Below are 15,795 nucleotides of genomic sequence, written 5' to 3' on the forward strand. Positions count from 1 at the left end.
GGTAAGGACTCTCTTCAGGGGTTAGGTTAAGTGTAAGCCACATCATAGTTGTTTTTTTAGAAACATTAGTCAGAATCTGAGGTTGTATTTACCTAATTTTAAGACCAGGTGATTTTCTTTATTATGCCCTGATACTTAAAACCATAGAATTCAAAGATTGTGTACTATCTTTCTTACACAACCGTATGTGAGTACATAGCATAACATCAAGCTCTTGTTTATGTCCTACAGGTCAGAAAGATTGATTACACCGGTCCAGAAGTTAGTTTAACAACATCAGATGGGAAGACATACAGTGCACAAAAGGTAATGGTATCAGTGTGCTCAATGTTTTGTTATCTGTAGTTCTAGTAAGGTTTTGGGGTTGTGTTATAGTGTTTATTCGTAAAGATAAAATGCTCCTGTTATCATAAAATTACATTGTTTAATGCTTGTGTTATGTATATAGCATTTCGCAGAAATTACTATGTGCTGTAAAAAACAAACCTCATGGCAAATCACACAAGGACTATAGACTTGTGACTCTTGTTTTGATTGCTAGTTGGGAAATACTTGTTTTCTCCAGAACAGCGCTTTATTGGTTTTAATCTCACAATCATTGTGGAGAGCTTGGTATTGTGCACACTCATCTTTTCAAATAAAGTAAACTACGGATGCACCAAAATTTTGGCCACCAAATCATATCGGCCGAAAATGGCACTTTGGGCAAAGATTGAGAGTCCTTAATCTCTTTTTTCGTTCAAAAGGTTTTTTATTTGTTTTAAACACAAAGAAAGATTATTACAATAGCACATTCAATGTGGTTTTCCATGGTGTATCAAAAGAACATACGACATTCAGTTGTTCATAATAAAATGCTACAATCAGATTAGGTAATCCAGAAGGACATAACGTAAACTGCGTAGGTACAAAAACATTGTGGTAAGAGACTATAAGGTTCAAAGGATAAATATCCTCAGTGGGGTTACCGCTTTGTTAACCCCGAGCCACACTCGGGAATACCAATGGATATGGGCGGAAATACGCCCCAAAAAAAGCTCTTGTACTAGTTCGGGAGTTGGACGTTTCAACGCGTTTCGATGCGCTGAAATACGCCCAGTTGGGAACCATGCCCATAGGAAATTATGGGATTTTACTGGCTGAGCGTTTTTCAGCTCTTCGATCGGCGCTGAAAAACGCCCAGGTGTAAACCAGCACTTAACAGTTTAGAAAAAATAAATAAAAATAAAATATTTTAAAAAATGTAAAAAGGTTAGAAAAAAATAAATATTTGGTTTTGGCCTGAAATTTTTTTTTTTTTCCGGTTTCGGTCTCAAAATTTCATTTCGGTGAACCTCTAAAGTAAACCTTTACTGTAAGAAACATTGAGGCAGCCGTTGCTGATCCCTTAAAATGCTAAATGCCTAGGTATTATACTGACTCTCTGGCTCCACTTTAATGTTTTACTAATCCAGATAAGTATACAGATCAGTAAGGTCAGAGGTCTTTATCTGCATGCTTGGGGAAGCATGACAGTCCGTAAACTAGCCTTTGCAGAATGGGAAGTCATCAGTGACGGCATCCATGTTTCTTTCTGGAATGGTTTCCTTTAACTGCCTCCGGGCCGGCCGTAGTAGAAAAACGGCCGGCCCGGAGCTCTCTAGATCTGAGCGGGCGTCTCTAGACGTCCGCTCAGACAGCGGCGCGCGCGAGCGGGTAATTGCCGTTTTTTAAAAACAGGCAGCGATGCCTGATACCATACAAGCGATCCGCCGGCTTTAGAGCCGGCGGATCGCGTGTATGGTGTGCCGATCGGTGCCCCCCTCCACTGCCGTACAACACCTGGTCTTGGATTGGTTAACTAGACTAGTACAGAAATATGGGAGCAGCCATTGCAGACTTGTGCAGAAGTTTTATCTTTCTGGTTTTAATGCTTAAGGCTGGGTTCACACCTAGGTGTATCGAATATGCGCATTTGTCGCGATACCGCGGTAAAAAAACGCACGTTTCCGAGGGCTACCTGGCTGTATCCCAATGGATAGGCGCGGCAAATACGCCCCAAAGAAGCTCCTGTACTTCTTTGGGCGTAGGGCGTTTTGTAGCGCGTTCATACGGCATTTAATACGCCCGGGTGTGAACCATACCCATGGGATTTCGGTGTTTGAGCGTTTTGCAGAGCGTAGGAACGCGCTACAAAACGCCCAGGTGTGAACGGGGCCTTATTGAGTCACTGAGCAGGAACAAGCATGCAGCCAGTGACATATGAACTCCATCAATATGAGAGGCTTTTTATTCCCATATTTTGTATCTGATATATTCCCTTTAAAATCAGAATTTAGTGACAGCAGAATTATTCTAAGTCATTTGGAACTTTCATTGGTGATCTTTTGTAAGTCCGCAGTTTTTATGGCAAATCCGGTATAATCAATTCTGTATAATAATATACTATCTGAAGTTTGACATTTGAGTTTGATTATATTTACTCTACAAATGAACTGTATTTGTGCAGGTTTTGGTCACAGCACCCCTGGCAATCCTTCAGAAAAATGTTATTCAGTTTAATCCTCCTTTACCGGAGAAAAAGGTGAAGGCCATCAACAGTCTAGGAGCTGGGGTTATTGAAAAGGTAAAGTGCTTACCAGGGAAATGATTCTGAAATGTGTTTGGCTGAATTAAGGTTATTTGTGTCGTTAACAGATCAGGACTTCAGTTGTGGATAAAAGAAGACCTCATTGATGTGATTTACATAGGGTTGAACAGCAGGCAATCGCCAAAGCTGGCCTTAGATATTGTGTTGTGGTTAGACGTGTAGCCACTGCCTAATGCTTTTTGGGTTTTTTAAGTGTATTTTAAAGCCAAAATATTTTTTCAGTTAAGTAGGGTATAGTTAAAGCTGAACTGTGGGCTGGAAAAAAAAATCACCCCTTTCCCTACCCCCTGCACTGCAACGGTTAAATGCTGGTTTTTGCCTAGGGGTAGAAGAGTAGGAAGTAATGCTTTTCTTATCCCCCACTCCAGCAGGCTCCCTCCATCTGTGTGCCTAGTCCCACAGAGAATCCTCTTTAAGGCACTCCCGGCCATGGTTGCTCTCCTGCCTCCTCCACATACAATGCATGGCTAATAGCCCGGAGCGTTAAGGAGAAGAGGAGAGTGCTGGAGCGGGGAATAAGGTAAATAATGCAGCCTCTTCATCACACCCCTAGACCTAACAAGCATTTACCCCTTGCAGTGCAGGGGGCCGGGGATGTTTGGAAATTGTTTTATTAGTAATAAAGAAATTTGGTTCACCCGTGCCGCATGAAGCACAGAGCCTTACTTTTTTTAATAGGAGCACAACAGGATCTCTTTATTTTCTGTCTGTGATTGAAATCTCCTACAGCCCAGTCCGAAACATGCACGTAGGGTGGGAGAGCAAAGTAGGAAACCTAGGCAGTTTTGTTTTTCCTTTAGACTAGGTTCACACTGCTCCATGTGCATGCAGTACACGTGGTAATGCATATGCGTAAGTGTGAATGGACACATATAGTTTTACTTTTCCTTTCATGCTAAACCGCATTGCTTAGATGTAAACCATGAACAGATGTAACAAAGGAATAGTGCACTACAATGGGGTAACAACTTATAGGCACAGGCTATAACAAACAGTGTGCAAGCTCTATGTTAATCAGGGCGAGGAACCCTGTGGTGTAAGACATAAAACAAAATGAACAAGAGTGCTACAACTGTTGGTGTGGTAAAGACTCACGTTTGGGCTGTTTGCCAAGTCTTGAGGGGGAAGAAAACCCCACTGGTGTCCTTGTTCAGATGTGAACTGGCAGATGAGGTGGAAACAGTGAGTGCCTACGTGGACAGTGACTGGTGTTGAGAGCGAACTCAGCTGGCCAGGCTGAGCCGTTGCGGCAGACTGACAGCACACAGATGCCGTCAGAGTGTCAGGTGTCTCTGGAGACAGGGCGCTCCTACCAAGCTGCGGCGGTGTGAGTCCGCGGTGTCCTGCCGTGTAGTCACTATGTAACGGTGACGAGGGGAACTGAAGTAGTCTTTGCAAAGGGATCTCTGTGGAGGCGGCTACGCGTTTCGAGGCTCAGCCTCTTTGTCAAGCCGGGAATAGAAGTGAGAACCTTCTATTCCCGGCTTGACAAAGAGGCGTAGCCGCCTCCACAGAGATCCCTTTGTAAAGACTACTTCAGTTCCCCTCGTCACTGTTACATAGTGACTACACAGCACGACACCTTCTCACTTCTATTCCCGACTTGACAAAGAGGCTGAGCCTCGAAACGCGTAGCCACCTCCACAAAGATCTTATTGCAAAGACTACTTCAGTTCCCCTCATCACCGTTACATAGTGACTACACGGCACGACACCGCAGACTCAGCGCCACAGCTCCGTAGGAGCGCCCTGTCTCCAGAGACACCTGACACTCTGACGGCATCTGTGTGCTGTCAGTCTGCCGCAACAGCTCAGCCTGGCCAGCTGAGTTCGTGTAGGGGACAGCACCCGCTCTCAACACCAGTCACTGTCCATGTAGGCACTCACTGTTTCCACCTCATCTGCCGGTTCACATCTGAACAAGGACACCAGTGGGGTTTTCTTCCCCCTCAAGACTTGGCAAACAGCCCAAACGTGAGTCTTTACCACACCGACAGTTGTAGCGCTCTTGTTCATTTTGTTTTATGTCTTAGATGTAAACCAGCCACATAGGTAATGAAGGGATTTCTACCTGCAGTGCATCAACATGCAGCAAAATGCATGATTATGGGCAATTATTAATAAGCCCTTCTTGACTATAATTAAGAAAATATATACAAAGCCATTATACATTCTCAAAATGCCTATAAAGGACAAAGGGAGAACTTGCAGACAACTCTAACAGTGGCCTCATCCCAGGGAAATCATATTAAATGGTTACAAATTCTATCTAACCCAGCTAAATGCAGGTTCCTACAACGCTTATTTGTCATTGTCTGTTGTAATCTTCTGATGGCTAAGTGACTTGGTCAGGCAATAGGCATCTTGCGTGTCTGGGTATTTTTAGTCCAGACAAAGTTTTTATTTTCTATGAAGGCATGATGGAACAGGTTTTTCAAGATGTCTGCAGACTGATTGTTATTGTTCAGGGAACATTTGTAGCAATAAAACAGTTGCACCTCGTGCCTATAGTACATCATGTACTGTACATCACGGCAGGTGACCATACATGTGAAATGTTGAATGGTGTAAACGTTTCCTCTAGTTTGAAAAATAATGGTGATAAATTGTAAATCTACACTTCATTTGCATTTTTTGTTACTATTGATCTGCTGTTGTTTACCCAGCCACATACACTTTCCATTTATCCCACATCATGCATTGGTTTTCATGTTGAGCACCCGGCAGGTTCTTAGTATTGTTGGCATTGAGAACAAATAGAAAAGCAAAGTGAGCCTCCCCCGACCCCTAACATGTAGCTCTTCCATCACCCAAGCTCAAGAACTATCATGCAAATGCTTGTAGTGACTTTCTATTTACATTAAATGTTTGCAGTGACCTGTTTTATAGGTTGTATGGTTCTTTAATGGTTATTGTGTGAGCTTTTAAATGTAATCTAGACCTTTGTATATTTTCTCTGCAGATTGCCGTGCAATTTCCTTATAGGTTTTGGGACAGTAAGATTCAAGGAGCCGACTTTTTTGGTCATATCCCTCCTGATTCTAGTAAACGTGGTCTTTTTGGGGTGTTTTATGACATGGATCCACAGGTACCAATAGTTAATAGAGTGTGTCTGTATAATGTATGCTTTTTTTTTAGGATGCTTCCCATGCCTTTATTTTTTCTGCTGTGTATTAAATTCAGGGTAAACATGCTGTCCTGATGTCTGTCATTACGGGAGATGCAGTGCTTACCATTAAGGATATGGATGATAAGCAAGTAATGAAGCAGTGCATGGTAGTCCTCAGAGAGATATTTAAAGAACAGGTGAGATGAACAATCAGGACTGAGTAGGTGGTTTAAAGTGCATTGCTGCAGTTAAATTCACTGTAATTTCAGGTCTAACGTTACAATGCAAAACGTGCTACAGATTTGAGTTGTGTGAGGGCTACATAACATAATGAAGCCTGATAAACTATTGGTTCCATATGAATGTCCCATCACACACCTGACTGAAACTCAGCAGAAAGGTTTAAGAGTATGGGGGAGTGGCCATTGGTTTTAGTTATTAAGTTGTTGGTGAGTTTTAGCATTGCCGTTTCGGTGAAGTGTTGTGGCCAAAAGCCAGATTGTAAGGGGTCGAGATGGTTTTTAACAAGGAGGTGATGTCTCAGATGGTTGCAGACTAGGCATTCTAGAAGTTTGGAGGTAAATAAGAGCAAGGAGATGGGTCTTAATTTGTTCAGACTAGAGGAGTCCAGCAAGGACTTTTTAAGCATAGAGGTGACCAGCGTGTATTTTAGAGGGGTGGGGAAGATGCCATTATTGTGGGTGAGATTGAAGATGTGAGTTAGAGGGCATAGAATAGATTAAGTGGGTGAACGGAGTAGTGATGAGGGGATGAACTCCAGGAGGCAAGTGGTTAGGTGGGCATCAGACAAAACTATAGCAACCTTCTTTGTGGTAACATGGTCAAAGGAGGAAAGTAGAGAATGTGGTGGGAGACATGGTATATTAGGTGGGGGAGATCTCATCATAAATTGCAACACTCTTCTTTTTTAAATGATTGATGATGTGATAGTTTATTTGAAATGCATTGCGCCACAATCAGATGTGCCGTACAAGACCTTTGATTCATCTTCAACCACCATTCATAGTTTATTGGGTCCAATGTCTTTGGCACAAATGTCATTTTGCATCCTAAGAGGTGTAGCTTGACACTTGGTGCAACACGAATTTGCAAAAGCAAGAGGGAAAAAGGAAAACAATACATTTCTGATCTGAATGCAGGAAACTGAAATGTTTGCAATGTTACGTTGTTCATATCTCCCATTGCTGTTTCCCCTGGAGTACAGCTATGCAAGCTGTGTTTACCTGTGCACTGTTCTTTTCATGATGCAGGAAGTACCAGTCCCAGTAAAATACTTTGTTACACGGTGGGGTAAAGACCCTTGGGCACAGATGGCATATAGTTATGTAAAGACTGGTGGAAGTGGAGAAGCTTATGACATAATAGCTGAAGATATCCAGGGGAAAATATTTTTTGCAGGCGAGGTAAGACCCTAAATTACTTGTACAATGTTTATTTTGTCATAAAATATCTCAGATCTGAGGTTTATTACTGGTTTCAAACATTGTGCAGGAGATTTCTACAAAATTTGCCGTCTCTCTAGAAAGGTATGTTCCATGTTATTAAACTGAACTCCAAGCTGATGTAGAAACCACCATTTAATCCATATTATATGATCATATTTTACACTGCTAGTACAATTACAATCTCTTTTTTTACTTTAGCTTTATCAGCTTTTATACGGCACACAACACAATGGGAAAAGGAGCAGCAGCACTATAAGCCAGCCAGACTGTATTGCATTGTCAAGAATTATGACCTCTTAAACATGTTGATAGTTCTCCATTTTGTGATTAGCAGGCTGGGGGTGGGTCAGGGTGGCCAAGCTGTATTGTTTAACTGAGAAAAGTGAAGTCACAGGCTGGCTATCCTATCTGCGATGATCTGATCACAACACTGGCTCAACAATCTTTTGGCCAATAAGACATATTAACTAGAATAAAACTATGTATTTAGCTGTATTTCAAATCTATGATAAACTCCAAAAGATGCGTGTAGAGAGGTCTAGCCTTCTACAGAAAGAATTTAGATTGTCTTCCCATTTAGATAGTTCTGTATTTTGTTATGACATTATAAAGGTGTTGTAAAGATATGCCTTATCATGTTGAACAAGAACAATAAGAACAAACGTCTCTTATTTCTTTTGCATACATTGAGGGGCACAGGAAGCCTGTCACCTTTGGGTTATACTGCTGCCTTCATAAGTTTTGGACACTAGTACGCTAGCTCAAGATAACCCCTCCTACTACCAGCATGCCTTTTTTGCTAGTGTTCTGGGAGGATGGACATCTTTTTAGTCATTTCTGCTGTGTAAAAGACTAACCTAATTTTAGCACCTTTTTAGCACTCTTCAACATCTTTATCTTCAATCAGTACTCTTCTCTACAGAGCTGCTGGAGCTGGTGTCGCTGATTGCAGCTAAGTGGCGCAGCCATTCTCAGAATGGCTTTGGAGTGCCAAATCTGTGCCTCGCTGTACTAGACATTGCAGGGATAGCGTAGAAGTGAGCTTTGGGCACTGGGTTCTGCAGAAGGTGTTTTCCAGACTGTATTCTGATAAAAGTTAGCCACAGGGTGCTCTTCTGGTCCAAAGCCTTTGGCATTGCCTCAGTGCTTTCCCCGTGTCTGAATACTCGCTTTGTTTGTACACCAGTCAAAGCAATGGGAGCTACCTCATGTACATAGTTTACTGGACACCTTTAAAATTCCACTTGTCATCTCCGGTCATCCAACCCTCACCTTCTACCAGCTGTCTGGGCTTCATGAGTACCTAAGACCTTGCCTTGTACCTTGGTCGCGAATGTATGTGGCAGTAAGGCCCCCCCCAGCTCACACTCTACTAATAGCTCCAGGGCTGCTTGCATTCTGCCTAATGATATGACTGAAGTCTGCAGCATGGAATCCTATTGCCCTCCTAGAGTCTATTCCATCTTTGGAGTCTTCTTTAGCTTTGCATGGTGTGGCTAGTTCCCCTACCCTCTCTGTTCAGGTTTTTACTACAGCTATGCAAGACGTTATGGCCCAAATCACCCAATTATTTGCTAACTCTGACTGAAGAGGACACAATCACGCTCCTATCCCTTCTGCCTTAGAGTCTGTATCTAATCTACCTGAGCCATCAGCTTCTGTGTTTACCTGACAAGCTTGCCTTTGAGGAGTCAGGGTTTTCTACCATTACTCCCAAATGAAAAGAGACTATTTTGGCTCTAATTAATGCAGTACGCACCACTCTAAAATAAGAGGATCAGTCTGTTCTACAAGTTCTGTTCCCAGTTTTGGGTCCTTTAGAAACCGTAATCACACCTAAAATATAGGTGTAAAACGTCAAACACTTTCCAAGTGCACCTGCTGTTCCAAGTCTTCCTCTACAGCAGTGGTTCTCAACCTTCCTAGGGCCGGGACCCCTTGGTAACATTTGCCAAGTTGTGGTGACCCCCAACGGTAAAATTTAGGGTTGACGTGGTTGCTGCAGCGACATCTGGCGGTGTGGCGGGATAACTGACACTGCTGCTCTAGGAGAGGGCTGAGGAGGACTCTCACCTAGCACAGCAGAAATCACACAGCGACCCCACAGGTTGAGAACCGCTGTTGTAACAGCTAAAATGGCAAACCATATAACACAAGCCGAGGGTGTCAGCTTATATTATTAATAATAATGATAATAAAAGGTTTATGTTTTCTTTTAGAAAAAAATTACTATTATTTTTATGATTATTATTTATTATTAGAGGGGGTGACACCAAAATGACTGTCAGTCATATTGGTGTCACCGCCTCCACTGGTGGCATCCGGGTGCGGGCTGCACCCCAAAACACACACACACTGACAAACACAGTGACACACACACACACACACTGACAAACACAGTGACACACACACACACTGACAAACACAGTGACACACACACACACACACACTGAAAAAACAGTGACACACACACACTGACAAACACACTGACACACACACACTGACAAACACACTGACACACACACACATACAATTACACACTTACATACAATTACACACTTACATACAATGACACACACATACACACACACAGACTAGTACAGCACACACTTATCTTTTTGTCAATCTTTCTGTGCCTGTTGTCAGTGAACTTGTTTTATTCATAATTTCTTTTCCTTGTTTAATAAAATATAAGAAATCCACTATAAAATCCAGATTCATTAGCAATATGATTAAAGTTGGTATACAGGAGCTACAACAACATTAAATGTACAGTACTGTGTAAAAGTTTTAGGCAGGTGTGAAAACATGCTGTGAAGTAAGAATGCTTTTAGAAAAAAGGGTTAATAGTTTGAAGGAACTCAGCAGGTAGGTTGTTCCAAACATCTTGGAGAACTAACTTAAGAACTTCTGTGGATGTAGGCTGCCTCAGATCCTCCTGTCTCCATGTAATCCCAGACAGACTTGATGCTGTTGAGGTCAGGGCTCCGTGGGGCCAAACTATCACTTCCAGGACTCCTTTGTACTTCTTTATGAAGACAGTTCTTAATGGCATTGGCTGTATGTTTGGGGTCATTGTATTGCTGCAGAATAAATTTGGGGCCAATCACACGCCTCCCTGATGGTATGGCATGATGGATAAGTATCTGCTGGTATTGCTCAGCATTGAGGACACCATTGATCCTGACCAAATCTCCAGCTCACTAGGCAGAAATGCATCCCCAGGCTTGCAAGGAACCTCCACCATGCTTCACTGTTGCTGCAGAGGCTCATTATTGTACCGCTCTCCAGCCCATCGGCGAACAAACTGCCTCCTGCTACAGCCAAGTATTTCAAATTTTGACTCATCAGTCCAGAGCACATGCTGCCATTTTTCTGCGGCCTTGCTGCCACAAAGCCATACTTCTGACGTGGAAACAAGGCTAAGCGACTCAACTATGTACAAAAACGTAGGTACTGTGGTGCAGAAAAATGGCAGGCAGATATTTCGCCATCATGCCATACCATTAGGGAGGTGTGTGATTGACCCCAAATTTATTCTGCAGCAGGACAACAACCCCCAAACATACAGCCAATGCCATTACGAACTGTCTTCAGCGTAAAGAAGAACAAGGAGTCCAAAGGATTGTTTGGCCCACATCATCGAGTCTGTCTGGGATTACATGGAGAGACAAGGCTTTGAGGCAGCCTACAGACACAGAAGATCTGCGGTTATTTCTCCAAGATGCCTGGAACAACCTACCTGCCACGTTCCTTCAAAAGCCATGTACAAGTGTACCTAGAAGAATTGATGCTGTTTTGAAGGCAAAGGGTGGTCACACCAAATATTGATTTGGATTTCTCTTCTGTTCATTTACTTTCCATTTTGTTCATTTCTAAAATCAAATTTTTAACACTTTTTTTGTGTGAAAGCATTCTTACTTCACAGCATTTTTCACACCTGCCTAAAACCTTTGCACAGTACTATATGTAAGTTCATGAAAAGTCAAAATTGAGTGTTTTTGCAATATTGAGTTTAGAGTCTAATATAGAATTTGATTTCTCTTTAACCCCTTCGTGACTGACGACGTACAGTGTACGTCGCCAGCATCGGGGCTGTTTAAATTGTTGCAGCCCTAGTTTTGGGGCATTTAATTAAATTTTTCACTAAATATTGGGGTTTAATAAGGAGTTGCGCTAATATTGCGCAACATAAAAATTTGCAACTACCACCATTTTATTCTATAGGGTCTTGGCATTCAGAAAATATATAATGTTGGGGGGTTTTAAGTAATTTTCAGGCCTTAAATGTGGAATATAACATGGGTACAAAAAAATGAGAAAAAGGCCTCAGTCATGAAGGGGTTAAGAGTTGTCTATCTTGGCTAATTGTTTAGCTGCATCAAAGTGCACTGAATTAAAACCAGACTTTTAAAGCTGACATGCTTGTATTTGTGCTTTTTTTATAGGCTACAAATCGCCATTTCCCACAGACTGTAACTGGAGCTTATCTAAGTGGTGTGCGAGAGGCGAGCAAAATCACAGTTTTTTAAACTGGACTCACTTTTCCACTCCTTTTTCTATTTTTATATATATTTTTGAAGAAACCGCTCAAGCTGCGTTTTTACCAGCAACATTTGTTTACAACATTGGTTATTTTATTCTTTGCGTACTTTTGAAATCTCTGTACTGCACATTATGGCTGAGCATTGGCCACCGGACAATGCGGATCATGCACTTAAAGACAAAAGTGGTCCTGAGAACAAAAAGAACATTATGGTGTTGTGTGTGTTTGATGTCAGAAGATTACTGAAAGAGACAGCCAATAGGCTTCTGCGTTATTGGTCATCAAGAAATTGGAGAAGACCCACAACGGAAGCCTAGTATTTTTTTTTCTTTTCAAATGCCCTTAATTTATTGTTATTATTATTACAGGGTCTGTTTCAATTAAGTTTTACATACTGTATTTGATAACCAAGCATTGCTTTATTTTTCCCGTTATGTTTTTATAGGTTGAATGCTATATATACTTGGAACCCTTAAATTCCAAATGTATATGTCTCAAGGCTAAGAGAAAAACATTACACAGTATTTTATTAAAGTGACATTAAACCCTCAGATTTAACATAAACCAATACTGTAATGTGTGCCTTACTGTAATCCATGGTAGGTTCCCTTCTCTTTGCTGCTCTTCCTTTTAAATCCTCATATCTTCTCATGCTGGAGGAGAACTTCCCTTTGCAGCTGAGTGCCTCTTCCTGTAGTGCTGGCTCAGGTTGTGAACCTACATACAGACACCATGTATCCATTTCAGAGACAAGACAGTCTGCTGCAAAACTGAAGTTCTGCCCAGCATGAGAAGAGATACGGATTTAAAAGAAAGAGCAGCAAAGAGAAGGGAAACTACCATGGATTACAGTAAGGCACACATTACAGTATTGGTTTATGTTAAAAAATCTGAGGGTTTAATGTCACTTTAAGTTATGTAAAAACATTTATCTTTGGTGTTGTGGCACCAGTAAAGCTAAAGCATGAAAAAAGTAAAGTTGGATTGACCTTTAATTGCCAAGTAAAAAAAGACAATGCAATGTTTTCCAATGGGTCTTCCTTGATTGTAGAACTCAACATTTAAAAGGGGATTTTACATCTTATGCAAAATTGCAGAACAGAATAATGAAGGAAGCATATTGAAGGGACACTCAACAAAATTGTATTGTGGTGAGATGTACTACATACTCTGGGGAACACACCAGTTCAGATAGTGTGAGAGGATTTGTGTCCTTTGTTTATAGTTTACTGGAAATTAGTGCATTATATGTATGGTTGCAGATGGCTATCCCATGGTGGCATATACAATAAATACAAGTCTTGGACTGTGAGTGAAAAGAAAGCTGTCATGTACACAAACTAGCATTTTTCCCTTTGAAAATGATAGTTGCCTGGCTGTAATGCAGATTCTATGGCTTCATTACCTTCTAAGTTACTGACCTGAAAGAAATCTAAACCCTTGGATCTATTTGTTCTGATGTAGCCAAGGTTTTTAACATGACAACCCCCAGGTTTCCATCATGATGAGTGGCAAGGAAACCTGTCATTACTGAAGTACCGAAACCGGAGACTCTGCATTTTTTTTTTTTTTTATGGATCTTGTGTATTGAAGACACACGTGTGAGAAGTAGATTCCTAATTTGCAATTAGTGCTGACACTTTTAGGCTGAATGTAAAGAAAAATTACTTGCTAATTGTGTTTGAGTAGCACCCAAGTACGGGTAAGTAGGAGGAAGGCAGTTTGAGGTTGGGGGATGAGGAATGTGTCATGGTCAAGGTGAACTAAGCCTTTGGTCAAGTAATTGGAATGGTCTCAGGAACAAGAGGGCTATGTTAAAGGAGAACTATGGGGTCAGTGTTTTTCCCCTATAGTTCTCCTTAGGGTAACGGGAGGACACAAACTAGCATCCTCCCGTTACCCTAAGCTCAGTATACCGCAAGCTACAGCGCTGGCAGATCGGAGCGGGGAATCCAGCCCCTCCCCCTGTCACGGCAGAGAGCCGTGACAGGATCGAGAGGTGAGCGAACCCAGTATGAGTTAGCTCACCTCCAGATCTACTGAGCCGACCTGTGACAGTCTCATTGTCACAGGTCGGCTAGAACTATGAGGTGAGTGGAAATCACTCATCTCATAGTTCTCCTTCAAGGGCCAGGTCTCTACCGTTTCTTTTTAAGGGCCAAATTCTGGTTCAGACCCAGCTCTAAGCATGCATGGAAAGCTTGTGCCTATCACCAAGGGAAGTAATGCCTTTTGCCACATTAGACTTCCCAGCTTTTAGCAACGAACAGATTCAGAGATGCACCTTGTTCCTCAGTACCTGAGCTTCAACAGCCATGCCATTAAAGCCAGTGACTGTGAAGTAGGATGGTAAATTGTTGCTTGTGATAGAAGATCTAAGAAGGGCCCATGGAGTGTCTACCAGGAGTCTTATCCAAACATTCCCCCTCTATCAATACGGAGTTATGAGGATCTGGATTGACTTGTCCCACAAGGACAGAATGTTGTGCTGTAGGGGTCTGGGGTGAAACTGGGCAAATGGGACTACCTCAAAAATGAAGCTACCATCAGCCCAAGGACTCTCACACAGAAGCCAAGAGTCAGACAACTACTGGACTGCAGAGTATGAGTCCAGGAACAGAGAGTTTGAAGTTTCTCCGATGGAAAAAAAATTCTGAGCTGTGTCAAGGACTAGACCCGCATATTCAATAAGCAATGAGTCCATTCCAACACTGATTTCTGAAGGTTCAGGATCCATCTGGGTATTCAGGGCTAGGCTGTCCGCCAGCACCTCTTAACTGTTCCCACAGCAGTAGGGGTCTAGATATCCCACAGTGGGAATACCCTGAGAGAGTAGAAGGGCCAGTACTAAGGCCAGAAACTTGGTGAACACCAGAGACACAGCAGAAAGACCAAATTGCAGGGCCACAAGTTTAAGGTGCAGAGGGCCCACAGCAAAGTGTAAGAATCGCTGCAATGCTGGAAAAATGGGAACATGCAGGTTCACATTCTTGATAACCACAGAGGCCAGAAGGTCTCCTTGATAGGAGACTATGGTAGACCTGGTGGATTCTATGCCCAAATAAAGAATTTTAGGGCTCTGAGATTCAAGATGTAATAAATAACCCTGTTGGTTTAGGAACTAGGGCTGCAACAACTAATCGACATAATCGATTATAATCGATTATTGAAAAAGTTGTCAACTTTTTCAATAATCGATTAAAATTCCACCGCTTTTTTTGAACTCTATTTTATGGTTTATCCGATTAATCGAACCTAATAATCGACTAACTAATCGATTTTGAAAATAATCGTTAGCTGCAGCTCTATTAGGAACTGTGAACAGGTTGGCATAGAACCCCCAAGACCGTTCTGCCACATGGACTGGGGCAATGAAAAATCACTATGGCTGCCTGGAGATCTGCTAATCTGTGCAGTGACACAGTAGTGGTTGAAACTAATAAACCGAGGAGGGGGCTAAGAGCAAAACTAGATTGTAGCCCCTGGAAACCCCCTTCTCCCTTTGAGAAGTAGGGGTACACCTTAATGCTGAAGATTTGTCTGAGGGTTTGGCAGACTTGGGAGTTCCATGCTTTGCAAGATCCTGGAGCTCAGCCTGGGTTTGAACATAGACTTTCTGAGTTGTGGAGTAGCAAAAGGGAATGTTCTTAACCTCCAGCAAGGGATGAGTCTTCCCAAAAGGAGCCTTTATGTTTCTTTGGCTAAGGAAGCTGAGTGCTTTTGCCACCTGTGGCATCCCTGATGGTATCCAGAAAAGACCTGAAGAGACGTTGTCCCTAGAAACACATATGCAGGGTCCACAGTACAACACTTCAGTCAAAATATTATCTGTATGTTAATGGACAGGAGACTGAAAATAAAATGGGAAATCCATAGTAGCCCATCAACAATTCAGAGCTACAGCTTTTTGTTGCAAATGTTCTATAACCAAGGGATCGACCACCAAAGTGATCATATCCCTTCTAATAGCCTTAGACCAGTCAGTCAAGATTTGACAGATCAGTCGCAGCCAAAACAGGATGTAGAGTAGTGCCTGCCCAAGAGA

General features: G+C 42.2%; 1 protein-coding gene across 1 annotated transcript in view; it reads left to right on the plus strand.

The window, feature by feature from the left end:
• The window catches only part of KDM1B (lysine demethylase 1B), a 34,877-nt gene extending 23,032 nt beyond the window's left edge, over positions 1 to 11,845 (plus strand). Inside the window, exons 12-17 of the mRNA XM_018559627.1 lie at positions 232 to 306; positions 2,489 to 2,605; positions 5,592 to 5,717; positions 5,813 to 5,935; positions 7,010 to 7,162; positions 11,653 to 11,845. Coding sequence (XP_018415129.1) covers positions 232 to 306; positions 2,489 to 2,605; positions 5,592 to 5,717; positions 5,813 to 5,935; positions 7,010 to 7,162; positions 11,653 to 11,736 — 678 coding nt within the window. The 3' untranslated portion in view covers positions 11,737 to 11,845. The remainder of the gene's footprint in view (positions 1 to 231; positions 307 to 2,488; positions 2,606 to 5,591; positions 5,718 to 5,812; positions 5,936 to 7,009; positions 7,163 to 11,652) is intronic.
• The last annotated feature ends 3,950 nt before the right edge of the window (positions 11,846 to 15,795 follow it).

Source organism: Nanorana parkeri, unplaced genomic scaffold (assembly GCF_000935625.1).
Source record: "Nanorana parkeri isolate BGI_ZX_2015 unplaced genomic scaffold, ASM93562v1 scaffold408, whole genome shotgun sequence".
Lineage (NCBI taxonomy): Eukaryota > Metazoa > Chordata > Amphibia > Anura > Dicroglossidae > Nanorana > Nanorana parkeri.